The 24095-nt window shown below is 33.6% G+C and overlaps 1 protein-coding gene across 2 annotated transcripts; it reads right to left on the bottom strand.

The window, feature by feature from the left end:
• Positions 1–6103: 6103 nt before the first annotated feature.
• LOC128680906 (clotting factor B-like) lies at positions 6104–22983 on the bottom strand. Of its 2 annotated transcripts, none has more exons than XM_053764387.2 (6): positions 22409–22983; positions 11965–12091; positions 9008–9117; positions 8161–8316; positions 6949–7066; positions 6104–6310 (listed from the first exon to the last, which is right to left on the bottom strand). In XM_053764387.2, exons 1-6 carry the CDS (start codon positions 22904–22906, stop codon positions 6135–6137), a joined length of 1185 nt encoding a protein of 394 aa, XP_053620362.1. In that variant the 5' UTR covers positions 22907–22983; the 3' UTR covers positions 6104–6134. The 2 variants fall into 2 exon arrangements, with proteins under 2 accessions (XP_053620362.1, XP_053620360.1); XM_053764385.1 differs by lacking the exon at positions 22409–22983 and adding an exon at positions 20476–21358.
• Between the last annotated feature and the right edge of the window lie 1112 nt (positions 22984–24095).

Here is a 24095-nt window from a genome sequence, read left to right as displayed (position 1 = left end):
TACCGTTGCCACCAAATGTTATACGGTGTTGAGGAAATAGGTTTTTAAAAAAAAGAATTAATTGATTTGAGGCAACCGTCTAGCATGGAAAGGAGCTCGATTTCGACTGACTGAAAGGAATGGACTAGCGACTAACGTCGCAACCGAATCTGCTGATGCAGCAGTCTGTGAGTGATGTAAGCACTAAAGGGTGCATATGTATAGTATAACAGTCCGCTATATTTTACTGGAGATATTCATCTAGCCAACGCCTTGCATATTAATACGGTTCTCAATGTGTATACAGTTTTGTAACACTGGATGTGACTTCAAACTTCTAGAACATGTTGAAGAAAATCATTTTTGCCACATGCATTATTGTTGTCAGATAGATCTTGTTGCATGCGGTGACAAAAAAATCATGTCCGTTGAGTTCCCTCTTTGGGAGTCGATACTAGACACATCATCAATCTTATGAAAACCGGCGATATAGAAAAAAAATCAACTTTTTAGGACAAGCGGTTTAACTTGCAAGATAAACATCAGGACAGGTGAAACTGAATAAAAAAAAACTTATAAAACAAAGCGGAAATTTATATGTTCATTGTTTGTACAAGTGCCAGATAGACTAACTGGCATACCTACTAAGTAAATTTCAAGCAATTTGGTTTACTGCATATATGCATCTACCTAGATAGGTAGATGCATATCAGTAACCGATATACAACTGAGAAAACCGCATCAAATTCTGTCCAGTATTTTTTATGTTTTGCTCGAACAAACATTAACGCGAACTTACAGTTTTGTTTGTATGTACCTATAGAGTATAGATATACTCTTATATAGAGATATAGAGTATAGACTTTCTCAGTTGTATATCGGTTGGTCTAACTTAAAATCGCGATATATTTATTATTTAGAACCCGAGATATCGACAATAATAAGTTATGCGCGCACGCAACAATAATATTACTTGTACACTAAGCAAATATAGGCACAGTGCAATATTATATTTGAAGTTTCCAAAAAGTTGGCATGGTACTATCGACTGATGATTGAAGAGAAACAAGTGCGATAATAGGCATCGTGCCACAAAATCATATGAAAGACGGATAAATAACTATATGATGCCCGGGGCTTTGCTCCCCTGGGAGCATTTTCCCATCATCCCGTAAGAATTTTGAGATAAAATATAGCCTATAACAATCTTGGACAATGTCCCTTTTCAATTGTGAAAGAATTTTTGAAATCGGTTCGGTAGTTTCGTAGATTACCTGCCTCAAACATACAAACTCACAAACGCTTACCTCTTTATAATAATAGTATAGATAGTATAGATTAGAGGCTTCTTTGTAATAGTTTCTTGCCATTTCCATTCTCTCTACATCAACACTCAGGATATTGGTTGTGAGATAATTTATTGCAGGCTTCCAGTATTTTCGCTTTTCCTTCACTCTTCATGATTGGTTTATGAAAAATACCGGTTAAAGTATTGTTGAATACGATATATGCAATTTTCTATTTGGCGAAATATTTTCAACAGTCTGCTTTACCCGGAGCGTTCTAGGTGACCGACAAAAGTGATTATGCGGCGCGACGCAGCGCAGCAATCATTTTGTGTGTTAGGTTAGAGGTTGTCATTCATACTTTCATATCCATGCTGCCATAAATTGACAAGCAAATTATCGATAAATAATTAAATTATCCAAAAATACTGGCTTGATGTCGCTTCTCGACAGTGGAAAAGAAAAACAGAAAATCGGAGCCTAGGCTCCGACATTTTATCATGGATTTAATAAGTACTTTGTACAGAGTACCTACTAATTCCATGCATTTTATAGCTTAAAAAACCGAGAAATTAGTTCCGACGTAAAACGTCAATTTCATAATGGACCGTGTCTAACTATAAAACCAGTAGTACTACCTATGTTATCGGCCGTTACTAATATACAACTCACATAATATACCGAAGATAATATTCTGCTGTAGAACGACCTTCACATAGAATTCTCGATTTTTACATAACTGCCAAGAAAGGATTATGTGTTTTGCATGTCTTGTATGTATGTAATATTCTTTATTAACTTACTGGCGGCCCGTCCCGGCTTCACTCGCATAAAAACATTATATACTTTCTTACCTTACCTGTTACCTGTTCTTACCTTACCTGTTTTACCTTCCTTATAAATAACACTACGTATTGGTGAAAACCGCATGAAAATCCGTGACAGACGCGGCAGAAAATTACGAAAAACCCTTTTCAGTCGACACTGATACGGAGATTTAGTTTTTTATATATATAATTTTTTGTTCTCAATGAATGATTAGACATTTAAACTTATTCCAGTGCGTTTTAAAAGCTTTGTACTCTGTTTACACATTTCCGTTCCGTCTCCATACTTTGTACTAAACTATGTACTTTTTTTTTGCATATTATATACTTTATGCATAATTCAAGACCCTCTTTACTCGAAGTCGGTTAATAAGAACATCAGGTCAGACCAATTAGTAAACAGACAAAATAAACAATTTGAACAAACTGTATTAATATTCAACACAAGAATTTGCACAATAAATAATCCTTACTTCAGACAATATTGACTTAAGAAATGGTTGAGTTCGATACAAGTGTTTGCGCGCATTTGTTAGTTAGGTAATGTTATACTCGTAGGACCTTGAGGTTCCCTCTATTTGGTTGAGCTTCGCCATTGCTGACGTCAACTCGTGAACGTGTAGTGCCCGGGGGAACTGGTCTGCTTGATTCTTTATTTTATTTGGTGTTTATGTCAAGTTATATCGCGTTTTATATCAAGAACAAACATAAACAAATTTTTTAAAAATATTGTTTTGGCTTTTATAAGTACAGTCAATATCAACCTACCAAAATTCATTGCAAACTCGCCGTTATTACCGCGCCATAGAAGTTAATGCAGGGTAAATTAATGTTGACTATACATACCATCCCATAATTGTTTTACTTTAATATCTCCTATATACAGTTACAGCCCACTTAGTTTTTTCGATTTTATTATCTGTATAGATAAGTAGATATGTATTTTCTGACTAGAATCCAAAAGTGAACATAAACAAATGACAGACTTACTTCCAAAGTTGCAGGAAGATGCAGTATATTCCACTTAATCACCATATAACTTAACTGCAACATGTCCCTTGATGTTCATTAAAGATTCACAGCGCACTGTTAATTAGCAAGCTGTTGCTTTAAGAGGCTATTAATCAGGATTTGCAATTAAACGTAAAGTATTTTGTTAGAAAACAATAGAATTTGTAATAATTAATGTGTGTTAGCATGAGAATAAGATAATAAAAGGCTTTTTGGTAAGAAGGATGGGATATGAACCATCCGTCGGTTCCGTAAAAACTAACTACCCGTGTACCAAATCCCACGGCTATAAAAGCCTATTTTTCTGTCTATCACACTTTCATGGCTAAACTACTGGGCCGATTTTGATGATTGATAAATTTCATCTAAATTAATCGATTCATTAACTAATTATCCGAGGTCAAACTGGTTACCACGTGTGGAGCAATATATTACTTCGCCCATATACATATATCATCTTTTCTGTGGAGCCACTTATAAAACATTATAATTACGTCGACGTGTTTCCGATGGTACCGAAATTTTGGAGCGCTGGGAATTTGCCCCTATTTCGGGAGATTTTGTGTTGAAATTAATTTATTCACAAACTGATCAATGTTGGACTAAGCCGCACAAGAATTTAATCTAAACTTTGTATCCATCCAACACATTCCAAGACTTAGTGCTTAATTGCATGTTAGCTGCTAATCACAAAGTAAATTGATGCTATACGAGAGAGTCCCGGATCTGGGTGTCACAACTTCACACGACGGCAGATTAGTGAACATCAGCACATAAACGCAAAAATATCTCGAAAAGTACTAGGCCAATTAAGACAAAATTTGGCAGGAAGGTAGATTGTGACTAAGAGACGTCCGGTACGAAAAGATTTTTGAAAATTCCATCCCCAAGTGGTTAAACTCGGCAAGAGCGAAGGTAAGAGTGAATAAACATATTTTGAACTTGCGCGTAACACCCTAGTTCTAGCATCTTTACTTAATTTAATCAGGTTAGATTTGTAGACAAACGCAGTCAAATTTTTAATTTTAAAAAATCTATTCAATTTAATCTGTCACTGTAGGCTTATCTATTTATTTAAACTTTATTGCACAAAATACAGTTTTTTAAAGTACAATACGTGTACTTAATACTAAAAGTATTATCTAACATGAGTTCCTACTTATCCTACTATATTATTAACTGCAGGGACACAGCCCTTCCTTATGGATGGATAAGTAGTATGGGTCATGACCCACCACGTGCCCAATGCGGATTGGCTGCAAATACAACCGGTACCAACGGCTTAACGGCAACGGCCTTCCAAAGCTCGGAGGAGCTCAAGTTATTTTTTGGTCACCCATCCAATAACCGACCATTGTGAGAGTGACTTAACCACGCCATTGAGCTTCGCGGCTAGTGGCGGCTAGTAAGTAGGCACTATAATTTATTTGTCTTATCAAGCGTTGTCCCAGCCACTGCCGCCATATATCTAGCCTATTACAAAGATCATAGCTATTAGCCTGTTGTAATAATATGTGATATATTTCCCTATATATTCTTCTTTATTACTTGTCATTATTAATAGTTGACTTACTCGATCGATGTCTCTCATACATTTTGATAAAAATTGTAATAGAATTGGTATGTGTCTCCTTTATATATATTGTTTATTTATTAAAGTCAGATGTTAATTCTTACAATGTGTGCCACTACGAGACCTAAATATAAACCTGAAGTAGTTTTTTTACAAAGTCTCTAATTATATCGTACCGTTATTTTTAAGGTAAAGGTATACATACTGCAAAGTTCCAACAAACAAGTAATCTATCAACACGAAGCCCAAACTGCTATAACTCCAGAAAACTGCAATTTGGGACACGCGGTTATGGTTATATTATTCATAAGGTAGGTATTTGTTATCAACATATTTTTGTATTTGAGACGTATGGTTCCGCCCTAAAATAGGATCATATCCCTTTTTTCTACTACCAACAGGCATGTGGCCCGACTGATGGTAAGTGGTCACCGCAGACTATGGATCAAGCCTGCAACACCAGGGGTGTCACGCGCGTTGACGACTTTGTGACCTAGAGTATTTTGCCACAGTATTCAAACTAGTAGCGGTGGTGGTGTAATGGTTAAGACGCCCGCCTGTGGAGCGAACGCACCAGGTTCGAATCCTACTCGTGTCACTTGGGTTTGTATACTAATCTGGCTCATGTATAGTAGTTTTAATCGACCACCACTTGCTTCCGGTGAAGGAAAACATCGTGAGGAAACCTGCACACTGGTTGATTCTAATAAACTTGTGTGTGACATGAAGAAGGCAATGGCAAACCACTCCATTAATAATGCCAAGAAAGTTCATTCCACGACCATACTCACGACCCTCAACCATGAGGAATACGACTATGAAGAGAGATTCAATACTTTATTGCATCCACAAATTTGATAGTCAAAAGATTTTAAAAAATTCACAAATTAAAACATTATTTTAAGATGGCCAGGTGCAAATATCTTATTCCGCAAATTACTAAAATCCAAAACAAGGGACAACACTAGTGTGCATTAGAATGTGCTGCAACTCAGGGTGAGTTGCACCAGTCAACTTTGACGTTGACTTCAAATAAATTTAATTAATATCGCACCAACATTTTCCTTATAGCCTTATGGCTCCAATCTGTGACTCCGATGTTCTTCAGGCAAATCGAGTAGGCAATCGATAACGCAAAGTGGAGCGAATTAATTGGACTCGATTCATTATTTTATTCGCTCAAAACTCCTTTATTTGCTGAGCATTTAATTTTCAAATAAAATTCGGTTTTAGCAAAAATTTTACGTCTACAATGTATGACTAATCGATATAAGTATACTTAGTCTTTTTTAACTTTCTTATTGAGTGTGTTATTGCTAATATTGGTGTTAGATTTGCATACGCACTAGTGAACTAAACTATCCACCAGTGTGCAGGTTTCCTCACAATGTCTTCCTTTACCGAAAGCAAAGAATGAAAAAACACAATTAATTAACAAAGTCTTAAAATTTTTATTTTTTAAGATGTAATACTAACAATCCAATCCTTATATTTCAACAAATCAGTGTAAGTAACGTCGCGGTTCAAACATATGCCTCGTTGTTCGGGGTCGCCGGTTCGAATTCCGCGCAGGTACCATCTGTCTGCCTGTCTGACCACGTGCAGACCTCCGTAACTTGGACATAGTGCTACATCTGTCAAGAATTAAGAAAACGTTATTTAAGCTTACGTTATTTACTTCATAAATGAGTACCTATAATATTTTTAACGGTGTGGGAACATTTTTACTAGCTGTTGCGCGCTCCTCCGCCCACCTATGTTTGACCTTAGGTCATCCACTATATCTATTCCTAATTTCATCAAGTTAAGACTAACGGTATGGCCGTATATGTACGAAAGCGGCTCCGACGCTCAACGGCCATGGAAGTTACCTGGACAAGGCTCAGATGAGAGATAGGATAGAAATATGAACTAGGTGTAAGTAGGTGAGAATTAACAATTCCACTACCTTATGGCTGATTAAGTATTTCAGTGACCTACGAGAATAAACCGTAGAAAAAGATAGCATTTTTTACTTCTAAAGGTGGGTTGCACCGTCAACTTTGACGTTTACTTTAACCTGCACCGAAAAACGTAAAGTACGCCACTTTGTCTAAATATCAGCGGCGCGCACGATAAAATCAACGTAAAAGTTGACGGTGCCACTAACGCTAATTTTTTGGAGAAAGTCGTAAAATATTGTGTGTATGTTATAATATTGCAAGCTAATAATTATAATATTATTATTATAAAAATAATTCCAGAAAGAATATTGAAAAATAAATGCCATTACCATTGCTGTAGGTAGCGCAGAAAGTATTTTCAGAACTCGAATTAATGGTACACTTTCTGCTTGCTTCTTTATCGAAAACAATTTGAGTCAATTCTCCCGTGAAACCCCAAGCTGTTGTCTGAAAAAAATATGAAAAAAATCACACAACACACTAAGAATATAATTATACTAACACAAATAACAAAGAACACTATTTACCATAAAATTACATTGTATTAAACTGAAAACTATCTATATTAAAATAAACTTTTATTTAGTTTACTGTCCTTGTTAGAAATATTGCTATTTCACAAATATACACGTATATACGGTCAGTGTTCGATATATTCGAGTAACAGTTTATTTCGAAAGCGCCTTAGAAAAAGAACTGAGCAACATTTCTTTGAACTAAATGAACATTTCTTATTTGTTGCCTTTGAAGTTCGAACATACGATCCGAATACCAATATTATTTTCTGATAATAATAGGTATACTTATATAAAAATAAGTGTAATGAAAATATAAATCTTGAGGATAAGTTTCCAGCTTTTAATAAACATTTTATATAATATATTATAATAATCGTTATTCCTTAATGAGGATTGTTTTTTCACAATAGTAAGGTTGTAATATTAATTTAATGTTTTCGAAGTCAGTCGTAAAACCACAGACTTTGAATGAAGATTGGACTCCTTTACGCAGGGACAGGACGAGAGGAAGAGACAAAGGAGGACCAGTTGTGAAATCATAGCCAAGTCTTTAAAATTAAAAGGATATTTTTTACGCGAACCCTGGACTTTGGGGCATCACAGCTCCAAATGTAGCAGGGCACACACAAATGTGAGAAAGAGACTATCCAGTTTCTTCTCGTGTAGTTCTCACACCCATTATTTGTAGTACCTATGCGCGAAACGACAGGTATGACGAAGTCTACTACAATTTTCTTTGTTTACAACAAGCTGTTGCCCGCGGCTTCGCCCTCGTTAATTTCCCACGGGAACAGTTATTTTTCCGGTATGAAAGGTACCCTATGTCATTCTCCATACTTCCAGCTGGAAGTATGGAGAATGACATAGGGTACCTGAAATTTACATATAGCTATATGTAAATTTCAAGAACATTGTAAAGTAGATAGAGCGTGAAGAGGTAACAAACAAATTTACTTTCGCATTTCTAATTTTAGTTAGGAAGTTTGAATTAGGATTAGAATTAGGATAAGTACAGACACTTACGGCTTCGTTTTCTACGTCAGAAATATCTCCAATAATATCAGCTGGTTGAATAGCTCCGTTGAAGCTGGTGGCTCCATCCAACTCCAATGCTGTCAAGTCGTTCTTGGCCCCCTCGTCGCGAATTGTGAAATTTTCATGGGTTTTTATGCTCTTCACCTGAAAATATATTTCAAAGTTGGTCATTACTAAAATCATTATGAATTATACTATACACCTCAACCTTCTTCAGGAATCACTAATAGGTGAAAACCAAAACAAATACGCTAGTTATTGAGTTGATTACGTTGATACAGACAGACTCTTTTTATAAAGGACAAGGATTCAGATATTGTGTGTGTGGTTCCGCCCTAGAATAAGACTGCTTCGTATCCTCCGTGGATGTCGTACGAAGCAACTAAGGGCAACATAGCCAAAACAGTTGATAATCAATTATAGCATTCCCAAGGAGGGTTGACGTCAGGTTGGCAGCCGGTTGTAAAATCACAGCTGAATCTTCAAAATTTCACGGTTATATATATACAATGGCGTAATTTACGCGTGATGTGTGCTCTTATCGCGATATGAGCACACATAAAATTTGTTTTATTTAGTTGAAAAGCAATGTTGTGTTAAAAGTGATAGTATGTAGGTACCAATACTTAGATGAACTAAATCGACAAAATGCGTAAGCGACATTTCCACGCTTCAAAAAATACATAATATTTTCACCGAATCCCGTGGAAGAAATTGGATTTCGGAGTACCATAATATTTGGTAAAATACGTGAATACGTCATATAATTATATTGTATCAACATAACCATCATATCATATGATTTGCAAATAAAAGGTTGGTATGGTCATAGAACCTTGTGCACTTTCTCGTCTTCTCCCACGGCGTGAAGAGACTTCTTTCCGAGTACAATCAGAATATTGTCCGGGTTTACTGTTACATTATTTATTTTGATGCACCGTCCAGCTGAAAAAAACATAAGCATAGTTAAAATATATAGATATAATGTGTAACAAGATTTTATTTAGCAAGATTTTATTTTTATTTTACCACGGTTCAGTCCGCAGATAAAATGTCTTGTGTGTTTTTCATACAAACATTCAACAACTAACATACATACAAGTCAAATTAAATAAAAGCTTTAAAAATAAAATTAGGCGGTAAAGCCTAACGGACAAGGTAGGTATGGATTTTGTTGCTCTGGACGCTCTCTCTCCCTCATCTGAGCGTTTTCCCGATTTCTTTCCAGCCGTTGAGCGTCGGAGCCCTGGTTATCTAGAATATTTAACTTAATTTCATTTTAATAACTTTATTTTAGGGCATTATTTAGCGAGTTTTACATGAACAATTTACAATTTACAAATGTACGTACCCTCCCGAACAAAGGTCATACAAAATTAACATAATCAGGTAACAAAAGCATTTATATTCCATTGGCCAATATCGGATGTATATAAAAATCGAAAAACTTTTTTTAAATTTGATTCGGCAATTACATAAAAACAGCTTTTTTTCTCTTAAAATTGAAATTATTTGAACCCCCGATCCCAAAGAAAATAGATCTAGGTTTAGATTTATGTAATTTAATTATTCGACTGTTATTTTGCCTACCTGATTAAGAAATATTACATTTTAATTTTATGAATTAAATTAGCTCCTAATTACCCGCCATGGCCTGTCCTAACTTACCTAAACTTCAGAGTGACTTACTAGTTTCACCACTTGTATGTATCCCCACATTGTCGAACCTACCGTTAATTACCAACTTATCTGAAACTTCGTTATTTGTTTTCGACAAACAAGAAGTTGATTGTTCCAACGTGTTCCAACTTGTCAAAAGTGCAACAATTTCGAACTAAGTAAGTACGTAGCTTGAGATGTAATTAATTTGATTGTGTTCGTTGGTAATTGGTGTTATGGATATCTGTAACACTAATAGCCAACTGCGAACGAATTACTAGACGTAGGGAGTCTAACTACCTACATGGTCAAATCAATGACTGCTACTATTATTACTTATATTGGAGCTACAGCTAGAGGATAAAAGAAATCAAAAGTGCCACTAGCCTAGGTATTAGTTTTTAAACAAACGGGATAGGTACATACGTTTAATAGAAAAACTATATTATTTTTAAGCAAGAATACAACACAAACTAATATAATAAGATTGTACTGATTTGAATATAATGAGATTTTGAATATAATGAGATTGTAAGATTGTACTGTATTATTCTCTAACGTATTTAAATTATAATAATTTTAAGGGTTCATTTAATCCGGAAAGTTAAATAAGTATTAAATTTGGATAAAACCGTAAATTCAGCAAAAATATCGGCTAACAACAAAATTAGCCGCTCGCTGCAAGAAACGTCGCGTCGGGAAAATAAAATGAAAATAAATCACGAAGTTCGCGCCTTTTGACGACATTTTACTTTTTAAAGCACCTCCTTGGATCCCAGCTTCTGTTCCGTACGTTTTCTTTTTCTTGTTTGTGGCGGAAATTCTTTCAGCCATAATTTTTTGGATTTATTATCTTAAACCACACTTTTTTTTTTACTTCGAATTCACAAACAAAATTATAAATACCTATTTAATAAAAATAGCGGGAATATTAATGACAAATTCCATTTTGAAACTCATACCGGAAAGATGATCAGAAATTGAAAATATCTAATTTATATTACGTTAATTTAGTACTATTTACTCTTTTATAAAGTAAACACTACATAATATATTTGAATTTAATTTTCTAGTAAATGATTTATACTATGGTTTGGCAATTAAATTAAAGTTGTCAGTATATTATCTACTACGATTCATACATCTGGAACTTACAACCTACACTTACTCTAACTCATAACTTGATTCATAATTTACACAAAAATAAGAATTTTTCACCGCTAAAAAGAGGGAACTAATATAAACTTTAGAGATTTTCATACACTCGGCTTTAAGATTAAGAAACTCAGCTCCACATTTTGCAGTAGTTTTTTTTAAGTTTTCTTATTCAGGATGTTATGAAAGTGAAAAATAACGCAAAGTTATATTTACTATTGTTTTTCCCCAAGCTTCTGTAAAATCATCTTTTTTTTACCTTTTTATAAAAAAAATTGCGATCGATACTCGATCGCGTTGGAACGAGAGTGGTTGAAGTAGAAAGGGGAGGCCTTTGCCCTGCAGTGGGACACAAAAAAATCCAGTTTCCACATATAAATATGTTTGTAAATTTTGCTTCAATACTTATCGTAAGATAAATATAAATTTTAATTTTCAAATGAAAATATAAATCTTATAAGTACTTATCTACTTTTATTTTAATATAAATGAGTAGATTATGCGGTAAAATTGTAAACATTTTAAAGGTATAATTTCCAAACAAATAATTGTCTTTGAACATACGTTCTTCGGGCAAAGTTGTTCGATTTTACGGACATTTTCAGATCAGCCTGTATGTTCCGTTACACACAAAGGTCTTTTGTTGGAGTTTTGACTCTCATACTAAATGTGTGGGGGTTATTAAAAAAGTTTCACGGCTATGGATGTGAGGGATTAATAGCCTACTGTCGAGATCAGCTACAGTTACTTGAATATACCTAATTTCCATTGTACCTACAGGTAGGATGTGACACAAGCTAGTGCATAGGTACTTATATACTATTATTGGCTACTTATTGATATTATTTTATATATTCAAAATTGTATTTATATTCTGTTTGTATTATAAACAAGATTTTCCTTGGCAATTTGCCGTCATAGCCAAATTTTGAAAATACAGTCAAAATAAGAAAGAGAGAAGAAAAAGAAGACACTTACCAGTAAGGACGAATCGATTGTTCAACAAGGCTCCATCGCAATAATATTCGAACTGATTATCTCTCGTTTCGTTTTTTATAAAAATCGTCGCGATCCACGGGAACACGGCCGTTGATATCCCATATTCCTGAAACAAATAAAAAGTATTTAATATCCAGTTGTGCTTTTGAATAAAAACACAACAATAAAGTGCCTTCCCCTTAACAGAGACATTAATAAAGGTGCTGATTGACACATTCTTATTAATTTACAAAACTAGGTAAAATTAAAAGAATGTTACCCATTAGCTTGTAAATGGTCTATTTGTACAATTTATTTGAATAAAAAACAAAACACTTAACAAAAGTTGTTCTTTGCCAGCGACCATACAGAGTAAACCGAATCATCAAAATTTTATGGTTGTTTTTTATATTAAATCTTATATTATTAGTAGGTATCCAGTTGTTCTTTACAAACCTATTTGTGTGATTTGTAAAAAAAAAACGATTGAAAAAAGGTTAATGTTTAGTTTTTTAATTACCTTTGGTTCGTTATACATATTATTGTTGACTAAATACCATACAACATTCTTGCGAAAACGGCTTGCATTTGAAATTCGAATTTGTTGATTGCCATTATGTTAAATGCTGATAAAGTATCAGAGAGCCTTTATGTAACATATCAATACGAACAACACAATAGCGTCGAACAGATAACGTGAAAATTGTTTTCACAAGTGTTAGATACGGCTGATGTGATTGGCCAGTTGGCCAATCACTTCAGGCAGATTTATCTAGCAGTCAGTTTTATCTGTCGGATTACAATATCATATTTTTTATCAGAATGTGGTGAAACAGGCCTTTAATATAGAATTCTGGCGCCTATGATTGAAAATTAACTTAAAAACTCGTCCTAAAACAATGTCCTAAACGAATTTTTCCAAAATTTTAATAAAGGCGAAAAATCACAAGTATGAAGGGCCCGAAATTACGCGAATACCTTTTATCACATTACCCCATTGTGGTGCTCATACAAAACGTATTTTTTAAGGATTCCCTCCATTTTTCACGCGCGCAGCGTTGAATTAAGAAATTAAAATCTCGGCGACAATTTTCTGTCATCTATGACAGAAAATTGTTCCTAAAGAGAATTATATGAAGCATCACGGTGAAGATACATACTAAAAATTTATAAGTTTCATTCGTTATTATTGAGAATTTCCGAGGGATTCTCCCGGATTCGGTCCCTGGTTAGGTCAATATGGAAAATCAGATTTTTTACATTGACCTGAGTCTTGGATGTTTATCTATAGGTACTTATATGTTACAAAATAAATTAGCATTAGTATCCCATAATACAAGTCTCGAACTTACTTTGTGGCTAACTCAATCTGTAATGTTGTACCCACTCACAAAAGTAGCATGTGTCTGTTTTTGCTAAAAAAAATATCTATACTTGTTTTACTAAAAATTTCAATATTTTGATGTACAATATGATTACAAACCATTACAAACCATTATTTTATAGTTTGTAAAATTTCAGTAAAAACAATTAAAAAATATGTATACATTTGAGTCTATATTTTCAGGATAATAGCTGCGTAATGATTTAAGTGATTTAATGATAGTCCTCCGTTGGGATTTTATACCTTACACAGTCATTCAAACTGAAAACCCTTTAAAGGGCACTTGAAGCTTGCGTTACCCGGTGTCAATACTTTATTTTTAACTAGCGGCCCGTCCCGGCTTCGCTTGGTAAAAACCATAATTTATACACATAAACCTTCCTAACGAATCACACTATATATTGGTGAAAACCGTACAAAAATCCAACCGGTAGTTTTGAGTTTATCGCGTTTATACAGACAGACGTGGCAGGACTTCTTTTATACGCAATTCAAAAACATTTGTTTGTCTGTCTACACATTTGATTGTAGTTCGTATGTAACGAAAATAAAAGCGTACTCTATCGTAGAAAAACACGTTTTTTTCTCATAATTACCGAGCCTTGAATAAGATCGTGAGTACGTCATTATCACAGTCACGAAGCAACATGTTGTCCTCGGATATGGCATCTGTCAAGAGTATTAAATTGATTGATGTAACTGATACCTGGGATTAACACATAGAATACTTTTTATCCCGAAAATGCGCGATTCCCGTAGGATTTGGTCAAGAAGTCTGATAGTCAATGGCGCTTATAAAGTAGATGGCGCAACTGTGCTTCAAGACGTAAGTTTTTTTTATAATTACGCAAGTAACACCGCGATGTACAGCTAGTTTACGATATAAATCAATTTAGCCGCGTTTGTACAGAGCGTCGTGAATAATAATAATCGGAGCCTTAATTGGGGCCACATTTAGAATTCAAATCGCATAGTTCATAGAATACAAGATTTCCTTCTCTGCTTCGGTCGTATTTTCCTTCCCTTGAGCATTTATACCCGACCCAACCTATTTAATTCGAAATAATATAGTAAATAGAAGAGCTGTAGCGATCTACATAGTATAAAACATAGTCGCTTCCCGCTGTCTGTGTGTCCCTATGATATACTTATAACCTACAAAATACGGCACAGATTAAAAAAACTTGTTAATTGAGAATAAACTCTTGAAAAACATAAGAACAGTTTTGTTCTTTAATTACATTTAACAAAAAAAAATTATATAATATAGGTACTGATGTATAAAGTGCCACATCAATTGAATGTCTTGATCATGATTTGTGCTCCTAGTACAGTGGTGTCTTTGTGTGAGTGATGGATATCTTGCGTGCAGCCCATGAGCCGGACGCAAGAAAAACGTGCTCTTTATCTACAACACAATACCATTTTTTGGAATCTATCGTTTTTGAAAATTTATTTTTCTCTTTTCGAGTGAGTCATTACTAACACTGGTGTCAGATTTTATTTAGGTCACCTAAAGGCACCTGACATGACTTTTACGACTATGTACGGACATTTAATGGCAACCGCAATGACTGCGGCAACTCTTCATTATTTTAGCTCAGCTCTGGATTCTGCTAGACCTATGTAAACTGTTCGGTTGTTGAAATTAATTGGGAGACGTATACCTCCCCCTATGAGACCATTTCTGCTCCATTCAGCATAGATTTACAAAGTACACATGCGCGCTTCTGTTTACTGCAGCATAAATTTACAAAGTATGTTCGCATAAGTTCAAGTAAGTAAGTAAGCGCGCTTCTGTTTACTGCAATTACTTGCATAAGTAAATTTACCAAAAATAATGAGACGAAAATATTTTGGAATTGACCGGGAATTGACACACTCCTGTCTCTGTCAAACGGACTGTCGATACCATGCTAGTAGGGCCGAATTAATGCATCTCTTACATAGGGCCGAATTATTGCATGTTTCACCTTAACATACAGTATTTTTAACCCCCGACGCAAAATAGGTCTTAACCATACTTTCAACATAACTCATTGTTACAAGCAAGAATTTATGTTTTTTGCAAATTATTACATAACACACGTGAGAATAATTATCATTATTATAATTGTACCGAAACATCAATTATAATTATAAATATCAGTTACCCCAATACCAAATGTCACAAAATATGGCCCAGCCGTTTGAGCGTAAAGAAGTAACAAACATACTCACAAACTTTCGCCTTTTGAGGAAACGAACATTGAGATTATTATAATAAAAAATTGAAAAGCTTTGAGATTCAGTGGTGAAGTTGTAAACGAAAACACGCGTGTAAAAAATTGCCATGTTCCGCCCTCATTCGTCATGGTCCAATGGAAAATTGTTTTTGGAGCACTTCTGAATCGCTTTTCCCGTATTTTCTACGGGAATGATTGATTTGAATTCTCAGCGGCTGCCCACGCCACGCTTTACACACAGCGGCAAAGTTCGGTCAATAGAATTGAGCCAATGTACCTAAGAGTCGAACATTAAAGGTATTTCATTTAAAATCGAAGTGCACGCGTTTTAAATTCCCGGATTGCGACTGCGCTTCGAAACTGATTCGCTTTGAGGAATACCTCGCACAAATTACTTGGTAATATAAATAAATACAAAGAACACACTACTCCTTTACATTTATATCTGTATGAAGAAGGAAGTATATATGTAAAAAAAGTAATTAGTAAATGTGTAACTATTTTGATTTACCTTTATTTAATTGACTTGTTATTAAAAAATAATAATATAGGTACATTAAGGACAATAATTAATATATTTAGTTCAAAACCCAAGTTCAAATATAGATAACTTTTAAAAAATGTTCAGCAACCAGAAATGGTGTGTGAAAGTTTGTATGAAAAACGCACCCGATACAATATGCTGGGCGAAGCTGGGGAAAAGCGAGTTTCAGGTAATTTTATGTGTCGACCGTCGTACAGGTCTACCGTGTGTCACTGATCAGAATACATATAATAGAAACCTATTGTATTTGGCGAGGCTACCGGGCATGCCATTCATATTTAAACACCGAACCCGTTGCATTACTCTCTTCCTTTTTACTTTTATTTTGTTGTGTTTAAGAATTTTGTAATAGAATAGAAAAGAATTTATTGCATACACACCCAAGAAACATTTTTCAAACTGAAATTTTTAACATAAGAGCACTGGAGTGTGCGCGCAATAGGTAAAGGCTCAGTGTTACGATGAATGAAATGCCCAGGCTTTATCAGCTTCAGCCCTCATCTTCTGTGACGACATGTATATATCTATGTATAATGTTTACAACATATTTGCTCATAAAGGGTATTTTACCAATTTCAATATCATATTGTATCTCATTACGGCACTTGTGCGTTATTGTGATGTAAAAAGTACAAGTTTTTTTTAAATAAAGTAAAACGTAGTTTTACCCAAATGTCCAGCTAAGCTGACTGGTATGTCCGGCTATTGTTAGGTTTGACCTGGCAACCCAAGTCTGTGGTAAGCACAGTTTCATAATCATCGTTAGAAAAGTTTTAACTAAACTCACAGCGTTATGAGGTCAATTACCTTTTGAAATTCCCGACTTGACAAAAGCTTGGAAGTACTATAGCATTTTGTAAGCTCAGATTATGTAAAGTCTGATCTTAGACCCGCGCATAGAATTTGGAGATTTTAAGTTACATAGAAGCTCCATTGTCATGCCTAGTCGGTCTATGTCACTGAAATGTGTCTAAGTTAAACACCATTTAATGTAAAATGCAACATTGATGATTTCCACTGCAATGAAATTACGACATAAGTTTATTTTTGTTTGTATATCAATCATGCAACATCACTAATCTTTATTAATCTTGCATACTAAATGTGTTTAATGGTGATTTCAACTGGAATCTGCTCACTCTCTACACAATTTCCTCCATACAATTTCTCTAAACCTGTGTAAAATTTGAATTAGGAACATATAGTTTGTTTTTTTAATATTATTTTGATTTTCGAACACTATTTTTTTATTTGTTTTATTAGTTTAACTTCTATTCGAACTGGTGGCGACCGGTACTGAAAGAGTGATACCATTTCTATATGGTTTTTCAAATTTCTGTGCACCCGCCCTTAGAATCTGGGGTTAATTATTTGTTTTAGAAGTTTGAGAGAATGTTAACTTCATATTAGACCTCCGCGATTATCCCGCCCTATTGCATAGACATTGGTTTGTTTAGATCGAATGACTTTGCATGAGTCAGATTGGTATACAAACTGATAAGCATGAGTAGGATTCGAACGTGGGACCTTTCATTTTTATGGTACGTATACTTTGTATGCATCTTTTAAATGTGTTGAATAATGCTCTAAACAAATACTATCGGCGGGAACCTGTAATGGGTTATTGTAATCCAGTGTTTTTGTCTAGTATTAAAGCATATATAATGCTGTCGGTTCTCCTTGAAAATATATAAATAAAAAATAATAACACTTGCGTGGCAAACCTACAATATACCAGAAACTATTGAAACACTTCCTCCAATCCAACTTCAGACTGTCACAATCACAACTCAATTGCCATTGTTTTAACTAATTAGATGATGCTAATTATAAAAAAAATGACGACACTTATTGAAATATAATGTTATAATTATAGTGAAACCATAAGATGTGTCTCCTCGACCTGCCTACATTGCCTACATAGTATTTGTATGTTTGCAACCTAATGTGAGTTATTTTAAAAAGTTTTTTTTTTAATTTTTACCATTATTTATATTTGTATAAGTGTATATTTACAATATACACATATATATCACACGCTGTTACGAAAATAGAAAAATATAAGACCGCCGATTCTCGTGAACTCCGATTCTCCAAACGTGTCCTTCGATATTTGCGCCTCATGGCTCTGTCTATCCCGCAATGTATATAGAGTCCGCCGAACTTTGCCAGACTCTTTATACATTGCTGGTTTTTCATTGCGGTAAATAAAAGCCATTCATTCACATCGACATCCGTGCGAATTGTGATTGTGTGTATTCGGCATAATAACAAGTTAATAATTCTTTTTAAAAATATCACCGTTATCGCGATCACATTAAAAATCATGACTTTTGAATGCCATCATCATATGGCAATAAAAATATTTAACCACATTCCAAATGATATAAAAAATATAAAAAACCACACATATTAAATAATCATTTCAAAATTTTTCCTTTGGACAAATGCTATTACAGTATCGCAGAGTTCTTTGAAGATCAAATCGACCGGTGATAACTTCAGACTCTCCTTCATCTTATTAATTTTAATCATTTTAACCATTTTAATTATTTTATTAATCTAATTATTTTAATCATTTAATGCATGACAATTAACAAACAATTTTAAATATTTAAGTAAATGGCATCTAGCTGCCCCAATGTTTGCTGCGCCCTTGCATTATTATCTAAGTAACATCTAACATTTCCACTTGTGACATTGCAATAAATGAATCTGAATCATTTTAATATCATCTACATTCAATATCTCCTTATATAATTATGTATGTGTTATGTTAATTTTCACATTTCTACTTTTGATTTACTTCATAGAATTTATCTAGATATGTATATTCACAACAATAACAAAATATGCATATTATATTTTGAATATCAATTTACATGAAAACCAAAATTTCTAGTAGATAGCATCTAATCACTCATCAAAGTATGTAATATGGAAATTTTGACAAAAATATGTTGATAACTCATAACTCATACGAAAAGTAATATAGCACATGTATAGTAGTTGTTATTGTATGTATAGTAGTTGTTATAGATCATCTATATGCGATTAGTCCGCCTTCAATTATTTAATTTTTTTGTGTATTTCTCCCTTGTGTTAATCTATACTATTATTATAAATAGGTAAGCGTTTGGGAGTTTGTATGTTTGAGGCGAGTAATCTCCGAATTTACCAAACCGATTTCAAAAATAATTTCACCATTAGAAAGGTACATTATCCAAGATTGCTATAGGCTATAATTTATTTCAAAATTCCCATGGGAGCGAAGCCGCAATATCTAGTAAATAATATTTGTATAGTACTGTATCCAAACTTGTCGGACGCCGTAGCATTGCAGCTAGAAACTGCAATTAAAACAAATAAATACAATTGAAATCGCACGCGGGAGAAAAGATAACATTATAATTACACAAACCACCATTATCTTGTTTATAATTTGACATGGGAGCCTCCGTGAATGCGGAAATAATTATATTGCAGTTATTATATACTAGATTTTTGTTTAAATACTAACTTTCATTTTTAGGAATGTGTGAAAGTTGAAAAAAAGCACATACTTCTTTCTTTTCGAGTGTGATATTGCTGACATTGGTATCAGTTTTTGAAGTATTAATATTATACAGATATTCAAGTCACCTAAAGGCATCTGACATGACTTTTACTACTACCTACCGATGTCTAATGGCAAGTGGTCGTGGCACTAGTAAACCTAAGTTTTCAACCGGTGTGCAGGTTTCCTCGCCTTGTTTACCTTCACCAGAAGCATGAGATGGTCTATGAAAACTACTACGTATACATGGGTTAGATCGGTATATAAACTCCTGTGCTGCGATTAGGATTCGAACCTTCTTTCAACCACTGGACCACCACCGCTTCAATAACATATTTATGTGCCCAGATTCATTGTAAAGTCAAAGATATTCCCACTACAGAAAAGGTTTCTTCGTTCACTCAGGGACTACGACTTATTTAAACTATAATTCTATTCAAGCCAGGCTAGCTATTAAACTGATAGTCCTTATTGATTCTACCCCGAAATCGAAAAAGACGTGATATATTGACCACCCCACCAATCCGGTCTGAATCAAGAATCTGAAAAGTAATCTCGACAGATTACATTGATCACACCAATAAAGAACAATGTAAAGTTCTTATATCTGTGATTAATCACGATTTATTTTTATAATCCTTTCCGAAGCTTACAAAATGTAGACGCTATCCATAATCGTAAATCCAATTACATTTTGCCAGTCTTTGGTAGTCAATTACCTATGAATAATGCACCTATTTCTTGAAGTGAAATCAGAGAACTATCATAAATTAAAATTGATGTAATAAAAAAAATTACTTACGTCTTGACTTAAAATATTTGACAATTTCTCTCCTGTGGCAGGAAAATCAATGAGGTTATTTTCAATATCTTTTTCAGCATTTAAATTTTCTATATCAACTATTGATGGTTGCGTCGGCACAAAGTCCACACTTTCTACCGTAACATCTTTATATAAATCAATATAATCTATATTAGGATAATCTGTGTTATTATCCCCAATATCTACATAAATATCAGGCAATATCAAATTATCTTCGAAATTGTCAAATTTGACAGCCATATTATTAACCTGGTATATCAGATCTGTGGTCAAAAGGGTATCTTTTATATTTTCTGTACTTGTGAATAGGTCAATATTTTCGGTGTTTAAATCAGGAATATCAGTGGAAGTTGGCAGCGTAGCAAAAATCATTTGTTGTTCTGTAATTAATGTATTTTTAGTTTCTTGTGAATTGAAAGTTTTTGGTCCCTCTGTTGTATTTGGCTTTTCTGTTTTACCTGATTCAACGGGTTTATCAAAATCAAAAACTTTTATTAATACTTTAGTCTTGCCGTTCATGAATTCAGCGATTTTAGATCTTGATTCAAGAATATCACCCGTAACATTATCTTTAACTATACTCGATACTTGATTAAGAATTTTATCTAAATGCTTGTCACTAAAATCTTTGATTTCGTACAAATCTGTTTCATCTTTTTGACTGAAATCTTCATTAATCGTTGAGTTTCTGTATTTAGTCCCGAAGAATCCATGAATTAACTCACTCAAACACGTCAAATAATCACCACACTCTGTTTTAACTTCAACAAAAAACACTGCACAAATCAAAACAAACTTTAAATTCATTTTCATAATAAAACGTGAGGTCTAGTCTGCAAATCGTAAACAAATGCATGTTTATATTCTTTACAAGATACTAGGTAAGTTAATTAACGACATGTTTGAACCTTAACCTCCTGAAATACAGTTTAATTTCCTATACATACACTACCACAAAGCTTAAAAAGAATCTCTCAATCTGCCAAATCCTGTAATTCATTTCTATATGCTTTATTTGCATTATGCCAAGGTACAAATTGCTTTGCCATCTTTTATCTTTAAAGTTGTTATCCCATTCACCTTGACGCACCGACTTTGATGTATGAGCGATACTAATTTGCGTGAATAATAGACAATTTGATGAAAGCTTTGAGTTTTTGCAACACTTTTTAAAGCTTTTTTTAAAAGCATTGTATAAGCTAAGTTACAAGGTTGATTACAAATTATTTTAATGATTCGTTTTGAAATCGGTTATTAAAGTATAATTTTCAAAAGTAATTTTCAAGCGCTTTTTTTTTAACTTTTTAACTCTCGATTTTCATTCTATACTTCGGCATTAGTATTTTAAGATATAAACACTACGAATTATGTGGGTTAACAACTTGTCTTCAAATATCGTAAGAAGTCAGGTAAATGGATAAGATGTTTGCAAATAAATGAATTATGAAATTACTAGCTGCGTCCCGGGGCTTCGCTTGTGTGGGAATTTCGGTATAAAAAGTGTGTTGTACCCTATGTGTTATTCCAAGTTATATTCTACCCATGAACATGAACAAATATCATAACAATCGGTCCAGCAGATTTTGCGTGAAAGAGTAAGATCTCTACACACATATATATGTACATCCTCACAAACTTTCGCATTAATAATATTAGTAGGATTAGTAGGATAATGTGACCAGACATAGAGTATAAGTTTTTATAACCAACAACATTTTTACTTTTTTTTCTATTAGATACCTTAATGTTACTAAGTTTGTTGATAGACACATGTATATTTGGCTTATTTTTTGAAGGAAATTCATAATCTTGCCACATGGCCAAATTATGAATTTATATATTACGATAAAGTTAAGATTAAACGATAAAATTAAATATGTTCCGAAAAAATTAAAAAAAAAAATAAACTCACTTCGTTTAATCTCCCGTCTAAAATTTCAACATCTTTGAGATATTTAAAGGTCAGCTTGCTTTCGTCGATCAAATCTTTGATTAGCTTCGTTGGTTCTTCTACAAAGAAATAATCTACCAAAACACTTTTACTTGGCACTTCCATGTAATCGTTATTATCAATTTTAACACCCCTTTTCTCTTTTGTCGTTGGAAAATCAAACTCATCGAACAAAAATATCGAGTCTTCAGTATTCGTATCGAAGTCATCTATTGTAGTTCCATCTAAATCTGTCGTAGGATATATTTCCGTATAATCCACTTCAATGACTGTAAAATTTAGTTCCGAAAGCGTTGGTATCCTTTTTATAGTTATATTTGCATGCACGTAATTATATACATCAGGCCAGTATTTGGAACTATACAATAAACATGATAATATAAACAGCACAACGAAGAGTATCATCAAAATGAGTATTCTTATTATCAACTTCGCTAAATCAAGATTCAAACCCTTCATTTTGAACAACAGAGCTTGAAATTTAATAAGTTATTAGCAATATTGTCTGCAAGTTGTATTGATTTAAGCACCGACTCGATACTGAATTCTGATATCCTATGCCATGGGATTTGTATGGGACCATTTAGGATGCCAAACAAGGATCCAGATGGAGATCGATAAACAGTATACAATAGTGATGTTCGCCGTTTTTGTGTACGTGACGACAACAGGGTATTTGCAATCATAACATGCAAGTACATACTCGAATGTGTGATTGATTTATATACTCGTATTTATGACGATTTACGACTTTCTAGATAGAAAATCGAAGCTACAATGAATAATAATTTTAAAAACTTCCTCATTATTGCTAAAAAAATATATATTCCCAACCATTTCACAACGAAACGTGTCGTACAGAGACTAAACCTCTTTCCAGTCTTGTATAATAAATACTAGTTAAACCATTTGTATTTCTACTTTTCAATTCAACATATTATTTCCATTGTTCTCCAGCACATTTTAAAAGAATTCAGTCGTTCTTGATCATTTTAGCCATAGTATGTCGCCAAGACAATAAAGTAACATTTGTTGTAAGCTAATTTTTGTCTCAATAACAGATTGAATAAGCCCCAAGTAAGTTCGAGGATTGTGTGATACTTACTCAACGATAGATACCTATACATAATATATATATAATTATAAAATCAAAGTACATAAATATTAATAATAACAACTTACCTATAGGTGTATTATTTTTATATGAAAAAAAAACTACGAATAACGAAAAGTCGTAGAATAAAAGTTGCTTGTTTAGATGTATCCAAGTAGTCTTTAGGAGGTTTTGCGTTAGATACCAGTGACCCTATATAAGGAATTAGACAAAACTTTTTGACACCATATATAGTGTGATGTAGATATATTATAGCGCCTTCTTTATACTTAGTGCAACTTTGCTCAACAAACTCGTCAGTGACGCAGAGAGATGGTCAGAGAATTGTTAAAAATATGTATAAAGTAGATAACATTTTCTAAATCTATATGGATAAAATATATATATTTATGATTATTTATAGACTGCAACAGTGCAGGACATATAGATAAGCATATAAGTAAAAATAAATCCAATCATCATAAAAACTAAAATTTAGTAGGTAATATTTAAGGCAGCCGTCGAACGAAAATAGCCTTTTTACCAACAAATTAC

Source organism: Plodia interpunctella, chromosome 25, assembly GCF_027563975.2.
Source record: "Plodia interpunctella isolate USDA-ARS_2022_Savannah chromosome 25, ilPloInte3.2, whole genome shotgun sequence".
In the NCBI taxonomy this organism is placed as follows: domain Eukaryota; kingdom Metazoa; phylum Arthropoda; class Insecta; order Lepidoptera; family Pyralidae; genus Plodia; species Plodia interpunctella.
Note: the sequence above shows the minus strand (reverse complement) of the source record. Positions and strands in the feature narration are given on the sequence as shown.

Excerpts from the sequence above, each read along its gene's own strand:
- LOC128680906 (XM_053764385.1), bottom strand. The coding sequence starts at position 21,309 with ATGAAAATGAATTTAAAGTTTGTTTTGATTTGTGCAGTGTTTTTTGTT. Across the intron at positions 9,118-11,964 it reads CAATCGATTCGTCCTTACTG|CTGGACGGTGCATCAAAATA; the intron begins GTAAGTGTCTTC and ends TGTTTTTTTCAG. Across the intron at positions 8,317-9,007 it reads AAGACGAGAAAGTGCACAAG|GTGAAGAGCATAAAAACCCA; the intron begins GTTCTATGACCA and ends ATATATTTTCAG.